This window comes from Macaca mulatta, chromosome 16 (assembly GCF_049350105.2).
Source record: "Macaca mulatta isolate MMU2019108-1 chromosome 16, T2T-MMU8v2.0, whole genome shotgun sequence".
NCBI classification, from domain to species: Eukaryota; Metazoa; Chordata; class Mammalia; order Primates; family Cercopithecidae; genus Macaca; species Macaca mulatta.
The window spans coordinates 53,204,961-53,220,955 of NC_133421.1; the positions used below are offsets into that span (position 1 = coordinate 53,204,961).

At 45.2% G+C, this 15,995-nt stretch overlaps 1 protein-coding gene across 4 annotated transcripts in view; it reads left to right on the forward strand.

Annotated features, from left to right (window-relative positions):
* C16H17orf67 (chromosome 16 C17orf67 homolog) overlaps positions 1-4,750 on the forward strand; it is a 42,715-nt gene extending 37,965 nt beyond the window's left edge. For all 4 annotated transcript variants that reach the window (XM_028836316.2, XM_077971014.1, XM_028836317.2 and 1 more), the window contains 2 exons: positions 903-1,039; positions 4,312-4,750. In XM_028836316.2, the coding sequence (XP_028692149.1) occupies positions 903-1,019 (117 nt within the window). In that variant the 3' untranslated portion in view covers positions 1,020-1,039; positions 4,312-4,750. The remainder of the gene's footprint in view (positions 1-902; positions 1,040-4,311) is intronic.
* The last annotated feature ends 11,245 nt before the right edge of the window (positions 4,751-15,995 follow it).

Genomic DNA, 15,995 nt, shown 5'->3' on the forward strand with positions numbered 1-15,995 from the left:
GTAACATTTTTTATACTTTAAAGTCTTTTTGTTTGATATTAGCATAGCAACCCTAGCTTTCTTCTGCTTATCCCTTGTCTTTTAAAAAAGATGATTTTATCAGAAATGCATATAGCCATAAGTAATATATTACATGATTTAGTTATACATATTTGAACTTTATAAAAATAGTGTCATGCTATAAATGTAGTTACTTGGACTTTTCACTCAATATGCTATTTCTAAGACCCACCTATGTTGTTGTATATAGCTACAGTATAATTAATTTATGTTCTCTGCTGTGTAATATTCCATGGCATAACCCTACCATAATTTATTGATTCATTCTCCTGTAAGAGTCTATTTGGCATGTTTCCAGTGTTTTGCTATGACAAATTTATTGCTGCTATAAACATTTTTATATACCTCTCCTGATATAAGAGTTTCTCTTGTTCTCAGAGCAACTAGCAATATAACTATTAGCTAGGAACTTGTTAGAAATGCAACTTCTCAAGTCCCACCCAAGACCCACTGAGTCAGAAACTATAGGATAGGCCCAGCAATCTGTGTTGTAATAAGCTCTCTGGGTGACTGTGGTATCTGATAAAGTTTGAGGTCCACTGAAGTAGGAGTGAAATTTCTCGATTACAGGCAATCAGTTGTTTTCTGAAGTGGTTGTTCCATGATTTCATGGAGATCCACCTGCTCAGTACTTAGTATTGTCAGACTTCTTTATTTTGCTCACCGGGTGGGTCATACTGACTGATCTTCCCTACTGAGAGGCATGGATGTGGCTGTCGATTTCTCCTTCCTGCCTGTCCTCCCATCCTGCCCTGTCTAGGGGGCCAGAGCCACGCCATGCTTGCTGACCCCTCGGCTGTCACTGTGGATGAAGCCTTCTTCAGTATGGTTTGTTTTGACAGGAACACATGCACCACCTGCTCGCCCTGGAGCATCGCGCCGAGGAGCAGTTCCTGGAGCACTGGCTGAACCCTCACTGCAAACCCCATTGTGACAGGAACAGGGTTCATCCTGTGTAAGGTGATTAGGACCAGCCTCGGTACGTCTCCTTCTCTCTCCCAGGCCTCTGTCTGAGGGAGTGGCGGGGGATATAGCATGGCATGGGCTGGGAGATTTTCTGGACCATGCCTCAGGGGGACCAGCTGGTTAGCAGTTTAGGGGTTGGAGTGGGGGTGGCAAGAGTGAGGCAGGAGACATAGTGGGGAGCCAGGTTGAGAGGAGCGCTGGGGGACACACAGGGGAACCTAACTTTTATTGAGTCACAAAGTGATCCCAAATGAGGAGGGATGTGACCCTATTTGCCATGCAGAAAACCTCTCTCTGGACCCCAAATCTGGAGAAGTGTATTTTGTTGAGACTCGGGTCTCTTCGGGAGGGCTCAGCATTCGTGGAGTCAACCTGTGACATCTGCCACGATCATCGCTACTGTCATCAGGATCAACAACTTCTTTCCCAGATCTCGCTCATGTTCCCCACTGCCTTCCTGCAACCTTCAAGGCTGCCAATCTGCCCAGCCCACCCTCTGTCTTTCCCTTTTCCCGGGGTTTCTGTTTTCAGCCTACCAGCAGGGGACTGCCCAGCTTTCCCCCCACACCCAGCATGCCCCCAGCTCTGTACCTCTGTGCCTGGATGAGGCCGTTTGCTTCTCCCTGTCTGTCCTCATCATCTTCCCCCCTTTCCAAATCCTGTTAGATAAGGTAGAAAGATTCCTTCAGAGGGTAAGCCCAGTGGATTTCATTTCTCCTCTGTAAGTTTTATGGACCAAGCAGGACAAGATATAGTCAGGTAGTTTATCTTTGTGGTGAGAGAAATCTTATACCTTTGTTGTTTATTTTGTGCTACTGTGAATTGACACGGGTACACTCCTATTAATCACTCTTTATAATATAACATAAATTGCCTCATATGATCCTTTTAACACCCTGGTGTCATTGCAGGGTATGCACTTTAACCCCATTTTAAAGAGGAGCTAACTGAGCATGATTAAGCTACTAACTCATGCTAGGCAGTGGTTGGTATGCTAGGCTTCTGACCACCATAAATCTGCATGCTTTATGTGGACCGTGTTGCACAGTCCTGTGTGTGTGTGGGCATGGAATCACTCTGAGGAAGCTTTCACAGATAGTGAGAGGATCACCTGTTGGCAGTGGAATAGAAGTTCTGCTTTTGAGGGGTAGGAGTGGGCTACATCCCTCTTCTAATTCTTCCAGCTGCTGGAGCTCTATTCTAGGTGAGGGTTCTGGTGTGCCTGGGCTTGGCTCCCAAATCCCAGGGTGCTGGCCTCCCCTGCCCCAAGGGCCTTTGTCTTTTAGCACTGGAAGCCCTCACTTGGCTTCTTCCAGAAAACAGAACTGTGGAGTAATTGGATGCTTAAGCTCTGGAACTGGCCAGAGCTGAGTTTGACTCTCTGATTTCCAGCTCTGTGCCCTTGGGCAAGTCACCTAACCTCACTGACTCTTTGCTTCTGCCTCTGTAAGTTGGGGTAATAATGATGTCTAGGGAGCCTGGTGCATAGTAAGTGACTCTAAAAATTAAAACACTTATTAGTGTTGTGCAGTTGAAGTTAAAGGAGAGGTTTCTGGGTTCAGCCCCACAGTAGTACCCTCCAAGGGGTGACTGAGGCCTCTGATTCTTGGTAGGACAGGCACTGCTGGTGAGCCTGGGTGCCTAGCTCCTGCAAACACAGGGTTCTGCAGAGGCCTCACTCCAGGCAGCTCCCACTTACGTAAATACAAGGAAGCGGTGGCTGGAGAAATGTGTCAACTTGGAATTGGGAGTCAGACAGACTTCAGATAATGAGTCCTCCAGTCACTGACTGAATAACCTTAGAAAAAAAATGCCTGATTGAATAGTTTCCTCATTTGTAATGTAAGGATAGTAATGGTTCCTTCCTTATGGTTCTAGGATTTAAAAAGTCAATGCCTGGAAAATAGTTAGTGTTGCCCTGGCACACATAGGAAGTGCTCAGAAAACGACAGCTGGATGGTGTTTCTTCTTCCTTGGTCTACTCTTCCTCTTCCTTAGTCTCCTCCTTTTCCCCTCTCCTCCTCCTCCTTCTTGTTCTTTATCACCATCATCACAATCACCACCTCCACCATCATCACCATCACTACCACCGTCACCATCACCATCACCACCATCACCACCACCACCACCACCATCATCATCACTATCACCATCACCACCACCACCACCATCACCACCATCATCACCATCACCACCACCACCACCATCACCACCATCATCACCATCACCCCCACCACCATCACCACCATTATCACCACCACCACCACCATCACCACCATCACCACCACCACCATCACTACCACCATCACCACCATCATCATCACTATCATCACCATCACCACCACCACCACCACCATCACCACCATCACCACCATCATCACCATCACCACCACCACCATCACCACCATCATCATCATCACCATCACACCACCATCATCACCATCACCCCCACCACCATCACTACCATCATCACCATCACCACCACCACAATCACCACCATCACCATCATCACCATCACCACCACCACCATCACCACCATCACCACCATCATCACCATGACCATCACCAACACCATGACCACCACCACCACTATCGTCTCCATCATCACCACCACCACCACCACCGTCCCCATCATCACCACCACCACCATCATGACCACCACCACCACTCTCACCACCATCATCACCGTCACCACCACCACCATCACCACCATCACCACCACCACAATCACCACCATCACGATCATCACCATCACCAACACCACCACCATCACCACCATCATCACCATCACCACCACCATCACCACCACCGTCACCACCATTGTCCCCATCATCATTACCACCACCATGACCACCACCACCACTCTCACCACCATCATCACCATCACCACCACCACCATCACCATCACCCCCATCACCACCGTCACCACCATCACCCCCATCACCACCGTCACCACCATCACCCCCATCATCACCATCATCACCACCACCACCACCATCATCGTCACCACCGCCACCATTATCACCATCAACCCCATCATCACCACCACCACCATCATCGACACCACTGCCACCATCATCACCATCAACCCCATCATTACCATTACCACTATCACCACCACCATCATCATAATCATCACCATCACCACCACCACCACTATCATCATCATCACTACCACCACCATCATAACCATCATCACTATTACCACCAGCATCATCACCACCACCACCACCACCACCACAATCATTGTCATTATCCTAATGTTATTTTCTTGTTCTTTTTCAGCAAGCATTTTAATAGACAACAACCTGGATAATGTTGAAACAAGACAAGGCTGCTTTTTACATTTGTTTTTAAATTGCGGAAATGGATGTCTTCAGACCTTGTGAACTGTGGGCATATCAAAGATTGCCTTGGAAATGGCAAATATATATATTGCTTCATTTTACTAACCTGCATAAGTCACTGAAACCAATAGCTTAAAGCATAGACACCTGCCAAAGGTCTTTCCATCAGTTTGCAAGAGTGGAAACAACTAGAATCTTACCTGGGGCTGATGGAGCTGGAACTCCCAGACCCAGAGTTGGGGCAGGCTGCCTGCCCTAAGGAATTTGGGGAATCCTTGTTCAGAGTAGTGAAGCATACCACTTGGGGTTGCTGAGTTGTTTTGTCATCTATTTTTTTTCCTCTTCTTTTCTGCCCTAATAAACATTGGTATTAAATTTACTTTTAGTGGTCTCTTCCTTTCTCTCTCTCTCTCTCTCTCTCTTTTTAGATGGAGTCTCACTCTGTCACCCAGGCTGGAGTGCAGTGGCATGATCTTGGCTCACTGCAACCTCTGCCTCCCAGGTTCAAGTGATTCTTCTGCCTCAGCCTCCCGAGTAACTGGGACTACAGGCACGCGCCACTATGCTCAGCTAATTTTTTTTGTATTTTTAGTAGAGACGGGGTTTCACCATGGTGACCAGACTGGTCTCGAACTCCTGACCTCAGGCGATCCACAAAGTGCTGGGATTACAGGTGTGAGCCACTGTGCCTGGCCTCTTTCTTTCTTTATAAATATTGAAACAGATTTCCCTCCCTTGTTTATCTTTGTAAATCCAGCATCAGAAAGCTTACTGTTCTTTGAATGAATGAAAATACAAACACCCAGCAATTTTACACAAGGGATATATATATAAATATATATATATAATTATTTGCCTAAGTCCAGCTCTGGAAATAGGGCCATTGCTTAATACCAGTTGTACACCCTGGTCTTTTAGCAAAGGCAACATTTCTTGTGAAAAGTGGGTTGCAGTTCCTGTGTCCCAGAGGCCCTCACCTGCCCCACAACCTCGGGATCAAAGATTGGACAATTAGAGGCCAAAAAAAGCAGAAATTTGGAGGGCAAGGGAAGGTGGGCCAAATGGTTCTAGGGAAAGAAGAATCTGGCATCCTCAAAAAAAGGTAAGGAGGGATGCCCACACACCCTGAGCTACAGAGGAGGGCTTGTCCCAAAGGAGGTTGGGTGGTGTATTAGTTCATTATTGCATTGCTATAAAGAAATACCTAAGACTGGGTAATTTATACAGAACAGAGGTTTAATTGGCTCACAGTTCTGCAGGCTGTACAGGAAGCATGATGATGGCACCTGCTTGGCTTCTGGGGAGGCCTCAGGAAACTTACAAACATGGTGAAAGGTGAAGTGGGAGCAGTCACATGGCCAGAGCAAGAGCAAGAGAGGGAGTGGGAAGACGCCACACACTTTTAAACAACCAGATCTTGTGAGAACCCACTCACTATTGTGAGAACAGTACCAAGGGGATGGTACTACACCATTCACGAGAAACTGCCCCCATGATCCAATCAGCTCCCGCCAAGCCCCACTTCCAACATTGGGGATTGAATTTCAACATGCAATTTGGGTAGGGACATAGAGCCAAACTATATTAGGTGTGCTCGTCTAGGGATGAAGGTACTGAATCTCTCAATAATAATAATACCAACATTTTGGGTCAAACTCTGTACAGATGGTCCCTGACTTCTGGTGGTGTGACAGTGATATGCCCTCAGCCAAAAGCATACTTCAAGGACCCATACAACCATTCTGGTTTTCACTTTTAGTACAGCATTCAATACATTACATGAGCTCTTCAACACTTACTATAAAATAGACTTTGTGTTAGATGATCTTGCCCAACTGTAGGCTAATGTAAGGGTTCTGAGCACATTTACAGGCTAAGCCGTGATGTTTGGTAGGTTAGGTGTATTAAATGCATCTTTGACTTCCAGTGGGTTTATTATGATGTAACCCCATTGTAAGTCTAGGAGCATCTGTACTATCCCCAACTTATAGATGAGAAAACTGGGGTTTATAGAGTTTAGGCAGTGTATTAGTTTTCTATTTTGACTGTAATTACTTAGTGGGTTAAAACAATACATTAATTATCTTACGTTCTGCATGTTAGAAGTCCAAAAGGAGTCTCACTGGGTTAAATCAATGTGTCAGCGGGGCTGCATTCTCTTCCTCTCTTCCTCTTGGGGTGAATCTATTTCCTTGTCTTTTCCAGCTACCCGCCTTTCTTAGCTCCTGGCTCCTTCTTCCGTCTCAAAGCCAGCAATGGTGAGTTGAGCCTCACATCATATCACTTTGCCTTTCTCTTCTGCCTCCGTCTTCCACTTTTAAGGACTGTCATGATTACGTTGGGCCCTTTAGATAACTCAGAATAATTTCTCTGTCTTAAGGTCAGTTGATTAACAACTTTAAGTCCATCCACAATGCTAATTCCCCCTTACCATATAAGGTAACATTTTCACAAGTTCCAGGGATTAGGACATGGACATCTTTGGGGAAGCCATCATTCTGCCTACCTCAGGCAGGCAGTTTGTTCAGGTTCATACAGCTGGTGGGTACAGGACCTGGGATTTGAACCTGGGAAGCCCCTCACTACTATGCCTCCCTCCCCCCCACAAACACTTTGCACCTCTGCCCTAAACTTGATATTCTTATGCCTTGAATGAAGTAGTTTTCTAGACCGTGTTCCTTGAGGGCTGAGGATGTGTCTTATTAAGACTCAACTGCACTCCTTACCTAGCTGGGATGTCATTTGAGCACAGGCACCTTCCATGGGCTCTGATATTTAGTGCCAGGACTTGTCCAGGGTACATGGAACAGTGGTGGACAGAACGCTCCCTTAGTCCACCTCCCCACCTGCCTCTCAGAGTGGTTTACAAGAAGTAGGAGCTGAATCTGTGCATGTGGGACAGAGTGCACAGGAATGAGACTAACAGGTCCCAAAAGAGAGAAGGAGGGAAGCAGAATTAAAAATAAATCAGACCTACAGGGAGCCAGGGTCCTGCATCCAGGAAGAGAAGGAAGGGCGTCCTTGAGGTTCTAAAGACCCTGGGTATGGCCCACATATCAGGGGCAAAAACTTCCTTTAAGAACAAAGAGGATTCTTCATCAGTCACATACAGCCTCGTTCTCAGCCTCCTCCTCTTGACACACAAAATATATCTGTTTACCCTGAACACACTCTCCTGAGGCCCACAGATGAAGGGGCTGAAGTGCAGCAATTCACAGTGAGCTTGCTGCAACTTCACACCCCCTTTGCCCACCATCAAAGTTTCTCAGAAGGCAGGTGAGTGACAGAAATCTTGAAAGTGGTGGACAGCAGTAATTGATAATCCAGGCTTGGAGCCAGACTGCCTGCATTCAAATCCTCGCTCCACTGACTAGCTGTGTGCCCTTGGGTAAGCTGATTAACTTCTTTGGGCCTGTTTCCTTACTGTAGAATGGGAATGATTATAGTACTTAGTTCAAAATGCCATTGTGATTATTAGTTTATTGGGTAAGCACTCCATAAAACTAGCTATTAATATTTTTAAAATTCTTGGGCATTATTCTGTTAAGACAAATTGTCTCTGTCTCTCTCTACATTTTTAAAAAACCTTTTATTTAGAGAAGAGGTGGAGAGTGTTTGGGGGACCTAGAGTCAAAAGGCCTCCCTACTTGAGAAAGGGTTGCCTTCTTTACAGTATTGCATCTTCCTATCTATGAACATGGTCTATCTCTCCATTTACTTAGGCCATTTTTATGTCCATCATTAAAATTTTATAATTTTCTTTGTAAAGATCATACTTTTTTTTTCTTAAACAGCACTAATCCTGGATACATTATGGATCTTTACAAATTATAACTGGAATTTCCTTAAATTTACATTTTCTAGTTGGTTATTCTGGTATGTGTAGGAATAATATTGATTTTTATATATTGTTCATATCCAAAAGCATCACTCCTGGGAAGGTTCTATGGTGGAGCAGAAACAACTTCACCAAGGGTATCTCCAGTGGGGCAGCTCTAGGCCTCCGAACTACTGGCAGAAGCATTCAGTCTTTTTTTTTTTTTTGAGACAGAGTCTTGCTCTCACCCAGGATGGAGTGCAGTGGCGCCATCTTGGCTCACTGCAAGCTCCGCCTCCCCGGTTCACACCATTCTCCTGCCTCGGCCTCCCCAGTAGCTGGGACAACAGGCGCCCACCACCACGCCTGGCTAATTTTTTGAATGTTTAGTAGAGATGGGATTTCACCATGTTAGCCAGGACGTTCTCGATCTCCTGACTTCGTGATCCACCCACCTCAGCCTCTCAAAGTGCTGGGATTACAGTCATGAGCCACTGTGCCCGGCCGAAGCATTCAGTCTTATTGACTAATACATGTGCTTCCTGAAACAGGCAGAGACCATTGGCTCTTATGGTCTGGGTTTGGGGTCAGAGAAAATGAGCATAAGGATTTTCAGAGGGAATTGCATTTCATGTTTCATCTAAACAACACTGAGACTCTTGCAAAAAAGTGTGCTTACTCTTCCTAGAGGTTCAAAGAGAAATAAGACCCCAGTTCAAATGAACTTACTGTCTACTCAGGGAGACAGATATATAAGCAGGTAGCTGCTGTATAGATCAGGGGTTGGTAAACTTTTTCTGTAAAAGGCCTGATAGCAAGTATTTTTGTCTTGTGGGCCATGTCATCTCTATCACAACTACTTTGCTATTATATTTGTAAAGCAGCCAAAAGCGATAAGTAAACAAACGTGCATGGCTACTGTATAGAGGGATAAGTAGGGGACAAGAATGGGGTAAATGGTAGACTGGAAAGAAACCTAGTTTTCGAGTGAGACAGATTCTAATTGCAATTTAACCTTCTGCTAAGTGGTGTGACTAGGTGAATCACTTAATTTCTCCAAGTCTGCTGCTCCCCCGTCTTTATATGGGATAGTCATATTGGTCTCTATGTTGCTGGGAGTATTAAATGAGATAACTGCTAACGTTCTGTTGAGCACTTGAAAGGTTCCAGGCACCATGCTAATTCCTTCACTGTATTCATTTAATCTTCGCAATAATCCTGTGAGGTAGGTACAATTATTATCCTCATTTTACAGATGTGGGCCCTTGAGGTTTCGTGATGGACCCAAAGTCATTAAGTCGCAAAATTAGGAAGTTACTTGACCCAGAAGCCACAGTGTTAGCTCTGTGCTGTGCTTCTTCCTCAGGGCCCATAGAAAGTGTCCATCTCAGAGGCTGGCACACGTGAGCTGGCCAAAAAACATCACAGTAGTTCCCCCATCTGTGGTTTCTCTTTCTGAGGTTTCAGTTACCCAAGGTCAACCACAGTCTGAAAACATTTAATGGAAAATTCCAGAAATAAACAATTCATCAGTTGTAAATTAGGCACCGTCCCGGGTAGCGTGATGAAATCTCACGCCATCCTGCTGCTTCCTGCCTGGGACATGAATCACTCCTCTGTGTGTACTACCTGCCCTGTTAGTCAGTTAGTAGCTGGCTCGATTATCAAATTGACTGTCAGGTGGCATTATGGCAGTGCTTGTGTTCAAGGAACCCTTCTTTTACTTAATAATGCCCCCGTATTGCAAGACTAATGATGCTGGCAATTCAAATATGCCGAAGAGAAACCACAAGTGCTACTTTTAAGTGAAAAGGCGAAGGTTCTCAACTTAGTTAAGAAAGAAAAAAAATGTATGCTGAGATTGCTAAGATCTGTGGTAAGAACAAATTTTTTATCTGAGAAATCGTGAAGAAGGAAAAATAAATTTGTGCTAGCTTTGCTGTTGCACCTTGAACTGCAAAAATTATGGCTACAGTGAAAAATGCTTAGTTAAGATGGAAAAGTTCTAAAACGTGGGTGGAAGATGTGAACAGAAATGTGGTCGGCGATTGGGTTCAGTACTATGCTTGGTTTCAGACATCCACTGGGGGTCTTGGCACCTCCCGTGGATAAGGGAGGTAGCTGTTGTTTGCTGGAGCAGTAGCTGAGTGGCACAGACGATTTCTGTGTACTGTATCTCCATGCCTAGCTCATTGCTCTGCGCATAGGTAGCACTCACTAATATTTATTAGTTGAGTGGTTAATTCTTTCCATGTCCTGCCCCGCCCCACCCCAGCACTGAATTGCAAACCTGGTACTATGATAACTTTTTCTCTGAGGCAGGGGGTTAGGGATGGCTCAAAACAAGGCATTACTGGAAGCTTACTTAGCAGGAGGGGTAAGAAGCAGTTTTCCAGGTAGAAAAGGGGAGGCAGGGCATTTCTGTCCAAAGGAAAAGCTCTTTGCAAAGGTGTACTTTTCTATGCCACCTGGACTTTGTTCCAAACCCTTACTCCTCCTTCTTCTGGCAGCTTGCTGTCATGGACAGTGCTCTGATGCCAGACGCTGGCTGGTCTTGATTGCTTTTGGCTTCTGGATCTGGTTCCTTGGTTTGTTTGTTCTTTGCTTATTTATTCCCTATGTGTTAGGCACTGCACTAGGTACTGGACACTCCTCCTGAAACTCCCACTTAAGCAGAGGCCAGTATGGAAGAACACATTGCGTGCTGAATGTTAGGAAGGAGCAGTCAAGATGACCAGGTGTGTGGGCATTGACAGGTACCTTGTCAGGAAAGGCTCTAGGAAGACAGGGTACCTTCAGTGATTTGTCAAGGAATTAACTTGACAAAGGAGATGGAGATGGGGATACAAGGTAGGGAAGTATGGGGGTAGAATGAGAGGCACAGGATGGAAGTGGAGAGAGTTGTTGCAGGCAGAGGCAGCAGCAAGTGCAAAGGCCCTGAGGTGGGGAAGGAGCAGGTTTGTCCTAGGAGCTTCCAGAAGGTCACTGTGGCCTTCCCTAAAGAGTGAGGGGAGAGTGTCTGCAATGAGCCTGGAAGGCAGGCAGGGGCCAGGTTTATGGGCCTCACAGACCTTTGCAAGGAATTTGGATGTTATCCCAATGACACAGGGAAACAGATGGGCATGGAGGCAGGAAGCCACAGTGAGTTCTCTGACTTCAAATCAGAACATGAGTTTACTCCCATGATCCAGCAAGTGTCATACAGTCAAGTTACCCTCCCCCAAAACCTGTAAGCTCACCTGAGAGCAAACAAGTTCCTGCTTCAGGACTTCTTCAATTGATTACAATTGACAACTTATTTTTTGTGAGATTCAGTTTTCAGGTGGTTGAAACCTCTCTCTCTCTATTACAGAGTAGGCGGTCCTCTAAAAGCAAGAGAAGGAACACCCCTACCTCAAATACAATGCTTGCTTGTATAGGATAACAGAGCTAAAAATAATGGCCTTATGTGCTTTACTACAAAGGCTCATGACAAGCTTGTGACAGGCTGTTAGTGTTGTTATTCTCTTGTGTAACTATTTATTTTTGCAAAAATTTATGAACATACTATTATCTCTAAAGCGAAACCTATTCTTAAACTAAGAATGCGTTTTGTTCTTAAGATATTGGGACATCAGGAGATTTCCTTAAGTTCTGAGTCCTGTTTAGTTAGTAAGCATCATTAATCTGTTCCCTCAGCCTTAAACATCTTGTGACCAGGAGTGCTTAGCCTCCTGGGATTGTAACCCAGCAGGTCTTCCTTTCTTCAGTTCTTATTCAAGATGGAGTCACTGTGGTTCAGATGTCTGTGACACTTCTGAATCAGAAACTCTGGGGCTGAGGCCCAGCGATCTGCGTTTTCGTAAGCCCTCCTGGTGAATCTGATGCATGCTGGAGTTAGCATAGAGCTTCCTGAAGTGGAAAGCTCTATGTGTGGAAAGAAGCTGGGGCTGACAAGAAACAACAGATGCTGGCGAGGTTGCGGTGAATTAGGAACGCTTTTACACTGTTGGTGGGAATGTAAATTAGTTCAACCATGGTGGAGGACAGTGTGGCAATTCCTCAAAGATCTAGAACCAGAAATACCATTTCACCCAGTAATCCCATTACTGGGTACGTACCCCCCAAAATATAAATCATTCTATCATAAAGATACATGGACACGTATGTTCATTGCAGCACTATTTGAAATAGCAAAGACATGGAATCAACCAAAATGCCCATCAATGATAGACTTGATAAGGAAAATGTGCTACATATACACCATGGAATACTATGCAGCCATAAGAAGGAACAAGATCATGTCCTTTGCAGGAACGTGGATGGAGCTGGAAGCCGTTATCCTTAGCAAACTAACGTAGGAACAGAAAACCAAACGCCACATATTTTCACTTACAAGTGGGAGCTGAGCAATGAGAACACATGGACACAGGGAGGGGAGCAACACACAATGGGGCCTGTCAGGGGGCGGGATGGGGGAGGAAGAGCATTAAGAAAAGCAGCTAATGCATGCTGGGCTTAATACCTAGGTGATGGGTTGATAGGTGCAGCAAACCACCATGGCACACGTTTACCTATGTAACAAACCTGTACATCCTGCACGTGTATCCCTGAACTTAAAAACAAAAATTAAAAACAAAAGAAACCTGAAACTGAGACCTGGGTTCTCATCTCCTTTACTCATTTCTCTAAAAAATAAAAAAATATATTCTGAGGCCTATTGTGTACCTTGTACTGCTCTAGGCTCTAGGAGTGCAGTGATGAACGAGACAGACAAGGCTGATTTAAAAAAAAGGTTGTAAAATTCATATAACATAAAATTAACCATTTTAACCATTTTAAAGTATACAATTCAGTGGTGTTTAGTACATTTGCAATGTTGCACAACCGTCACCACCATTTATCCCAGAACTTTTTTTTTTTTTTGAGACAGAGTCTGGCTCTGTCTCCCAGGCTGGAGTGCAGTGGCGCGATCTCAGCTCACTGCAACCTTCGCCCCCCGGGTTTAAGCAATTCTCCTGCCTCAGCCTCCCGAGTAGAGTAGCTGGGACTGTGGGTGCATGCCACCGTGCCCAGCTAATTTTTGTATTTTTAGTAGAGGCGGTGTTTCACCATGTTGGCCAGGCTGGTCCTGAACTCCTGAGCTCAGGTGATCCACCTGCCTCAGCCTCCCAAAGTGCTGGGATTACAGGCGTGAGTCACTGCACCTGGCCTATCCCAGAACATTTTGCTACCCCCCAAATGAAACCCCATACTCATTAAGCAGTCACTCCCCATTTCTCCCTCCTTCCAGCCCCTGGCAACCACCAATCTACTTTCTATCCTTATGGATTTGCCTGTTTGGGGTATTTCACATAAGTTGAATCACACAATATGTGGCCTTTTGTATCTGACTTCTTTTACTTAGCAAATGTTCTCAAGGGCAGCAGTGTTGTAGCACATATCAGTACTTCATTCCTTTTTAGGACTGAATAATATTCCATTGTATGGTTATACCCATTTTATTTATCCACTCATCAGTTGATAGACATTTGAGTTGCTTCCACTTTTTAGCTATTGTGAGCCATGCTGCTATGAACATTCATGTACAGGTTTTTGTTTGAGAACATGTTTGCAATTCCTTAAGGTACATACCTTGGAGTAGAATTGCTGGATCAAATGGTAATTCCCTGTTTAACTTTTGAGGAACCAGCAAACTGTTTTCCACAGTGGCTGCCCCATTTTACATTCCCATCAGCAAGGTGCAAGGGTTCCAATTTCTCTATGTCCTTGTCAACAACTTATTTCCCCCTGCCACCCCCTTTTTTTAAATTAAAAATTAAGCCATATGGGTGTGAAGTGGTAGCTTACTGTGGTTTTGATTTGCATTCCCCTAACAACTAATAATGTCAGCATCTTTTCATGTGCTTATTGGCCATTTGCATATTTTCTTTGGAGAAATGTCTATTTAAGTCTTTTATCCATTTACAAATTCTGCTGATGTTTTTGTAGTGACTAGAGCACAACTTACTCAGGGTGAAATCTTGGACAGGTTTCTGAACCTTTCCTGCCTCAGTTCCCCCTTCTGTAAAATGAGGGTTAAGGACAGCACTCACAGTAAAGGGTGGTTGTGAAAATTTCATGGCTCACTGTGAGTAAAGCTTTTGGAACTTTGCTTGGGACATTATTGGTTTGCACTCTGTAATTGATACCCCTTATTAGACATGAGATGAGTCTAACAATAGTAACTGAATAAGAAATTACCAGAGATTAATACCTGCTGGGAAGTAAATAAAACCATGATGCAACAGAGTGACTGGAAGGCTATTTTAGGTTGGGTGGACAAGGAAGGCTTTTCGGAGGAGGTGACATTTGAGCTGACACCGGAATGACAGGAAGGAGCCGACTGTGTGAAGACCAATGTACAGGAAGGGCATTTCAGGCTGAGGGAATGGCTCAGGGAAAGGTCTTAGGCAGGAACAAGCCTGGCCAATTCAAGGGGCTGCTTGAGAGAAGGCCAGAGCTGCTTGGGTGGGGATGGGGAGGCTGGGCTTTCTGTGTGTGGGGTCCTGGCTGATAGCAACAGTGTGAGAAGGCATAAGCTTTGGAGTCAGGAAGCCAGGGTGTGCAGGTCCTTGCTTATTAGTTAGGAAAACCTGAGACACATTACCTAGCCCATTTGGAAGAGGCCTCCATCTTCTCATGTTAAAATAGAGGCTGGTTATATCTACTTCATGGGGCTACTATGAAATGCAAATAAGAAAAACTAAAGTGGGGACACACATTTTAGATGGTATTAATCACATCACTGTGTCGTAGGGGCTGCTCAGTTGCAGTTAGCTCATCCCCTTGTCCCGGCCAAAAGGAGAACATGCAGTGTGAGTGTGTCTGAAAATGCGTTTTCATGGGGTGCTAAGGGACCTGTGTTTCTCTACCGCAGTGTTGTGGTTCTTGCAACCCACTTAGCCTCCCTCCTGCCTTCACACCTTCCTTGGACTTTCCCTCAAGGTCCAGTCCAGTTCAGCTTTTATTAAGCACCCACTGTGTGCCAGGCGTGAATGAGGCTCCGAAGGTGATGACACGGTCTATGTCTTCGAGGAGTTTATGAGACACCTCTTCCACAAGGTGCCTTCCTTTTGTGGCAGCCAGAATTATTGCTGCCTCTCTTGCATTGCTGTAGCACTTCATCCCTAGGGAACAAAGGAGGTACACTCAGAACAGCTTGGGTTTTTGAGCCTATGATGTGCAGACTAGAATCCTGGTCTCCTTTTAACTAGTATCCATGGGGTACACACACACACACACACACACACACACACACACACACACACACAAACAGCCCAGTGCAGTGGCTGAGAGCACTCTGAAGCCAGGCTGCCTAGATTAAATGCTGGACTCATGCTCACTAGTTATTTAACCTCTCTGTGCCTTGGTTTTCTCATCTGGGAAATGGAGGTAATAGTAGTACTTACAGGGTTGTGATGAGGATTCCACACAGGTAATTAAGCATTAGAAGAAAGCCTGGCAGACAAGAGTTATGTAAACATTTGTTTATTAAAATCAACACAAATGAATAAAAACATCAGCTTTGTGATCTGGACAAGCCATGTGACGGCTGGGGCCTCAGTTTCCAAATATGGGACTATCATGAGGCTCCAAGGGAAAACCGTGTGCAGTGTCTGGTACTGGGAATCTCCGCAAACGCCACCCCCTTCCTTCCTCTGAGCCGTGTGTCACACTACTGGGACCCTGTCTGTCTTTCCTTAAGAGCAGAGGCACATGCCTGAGCAACAGCACAGAGGCACGCTGCTTAAGGTTCTCAGGCATCTGTGTTCTCTGAAATTGGA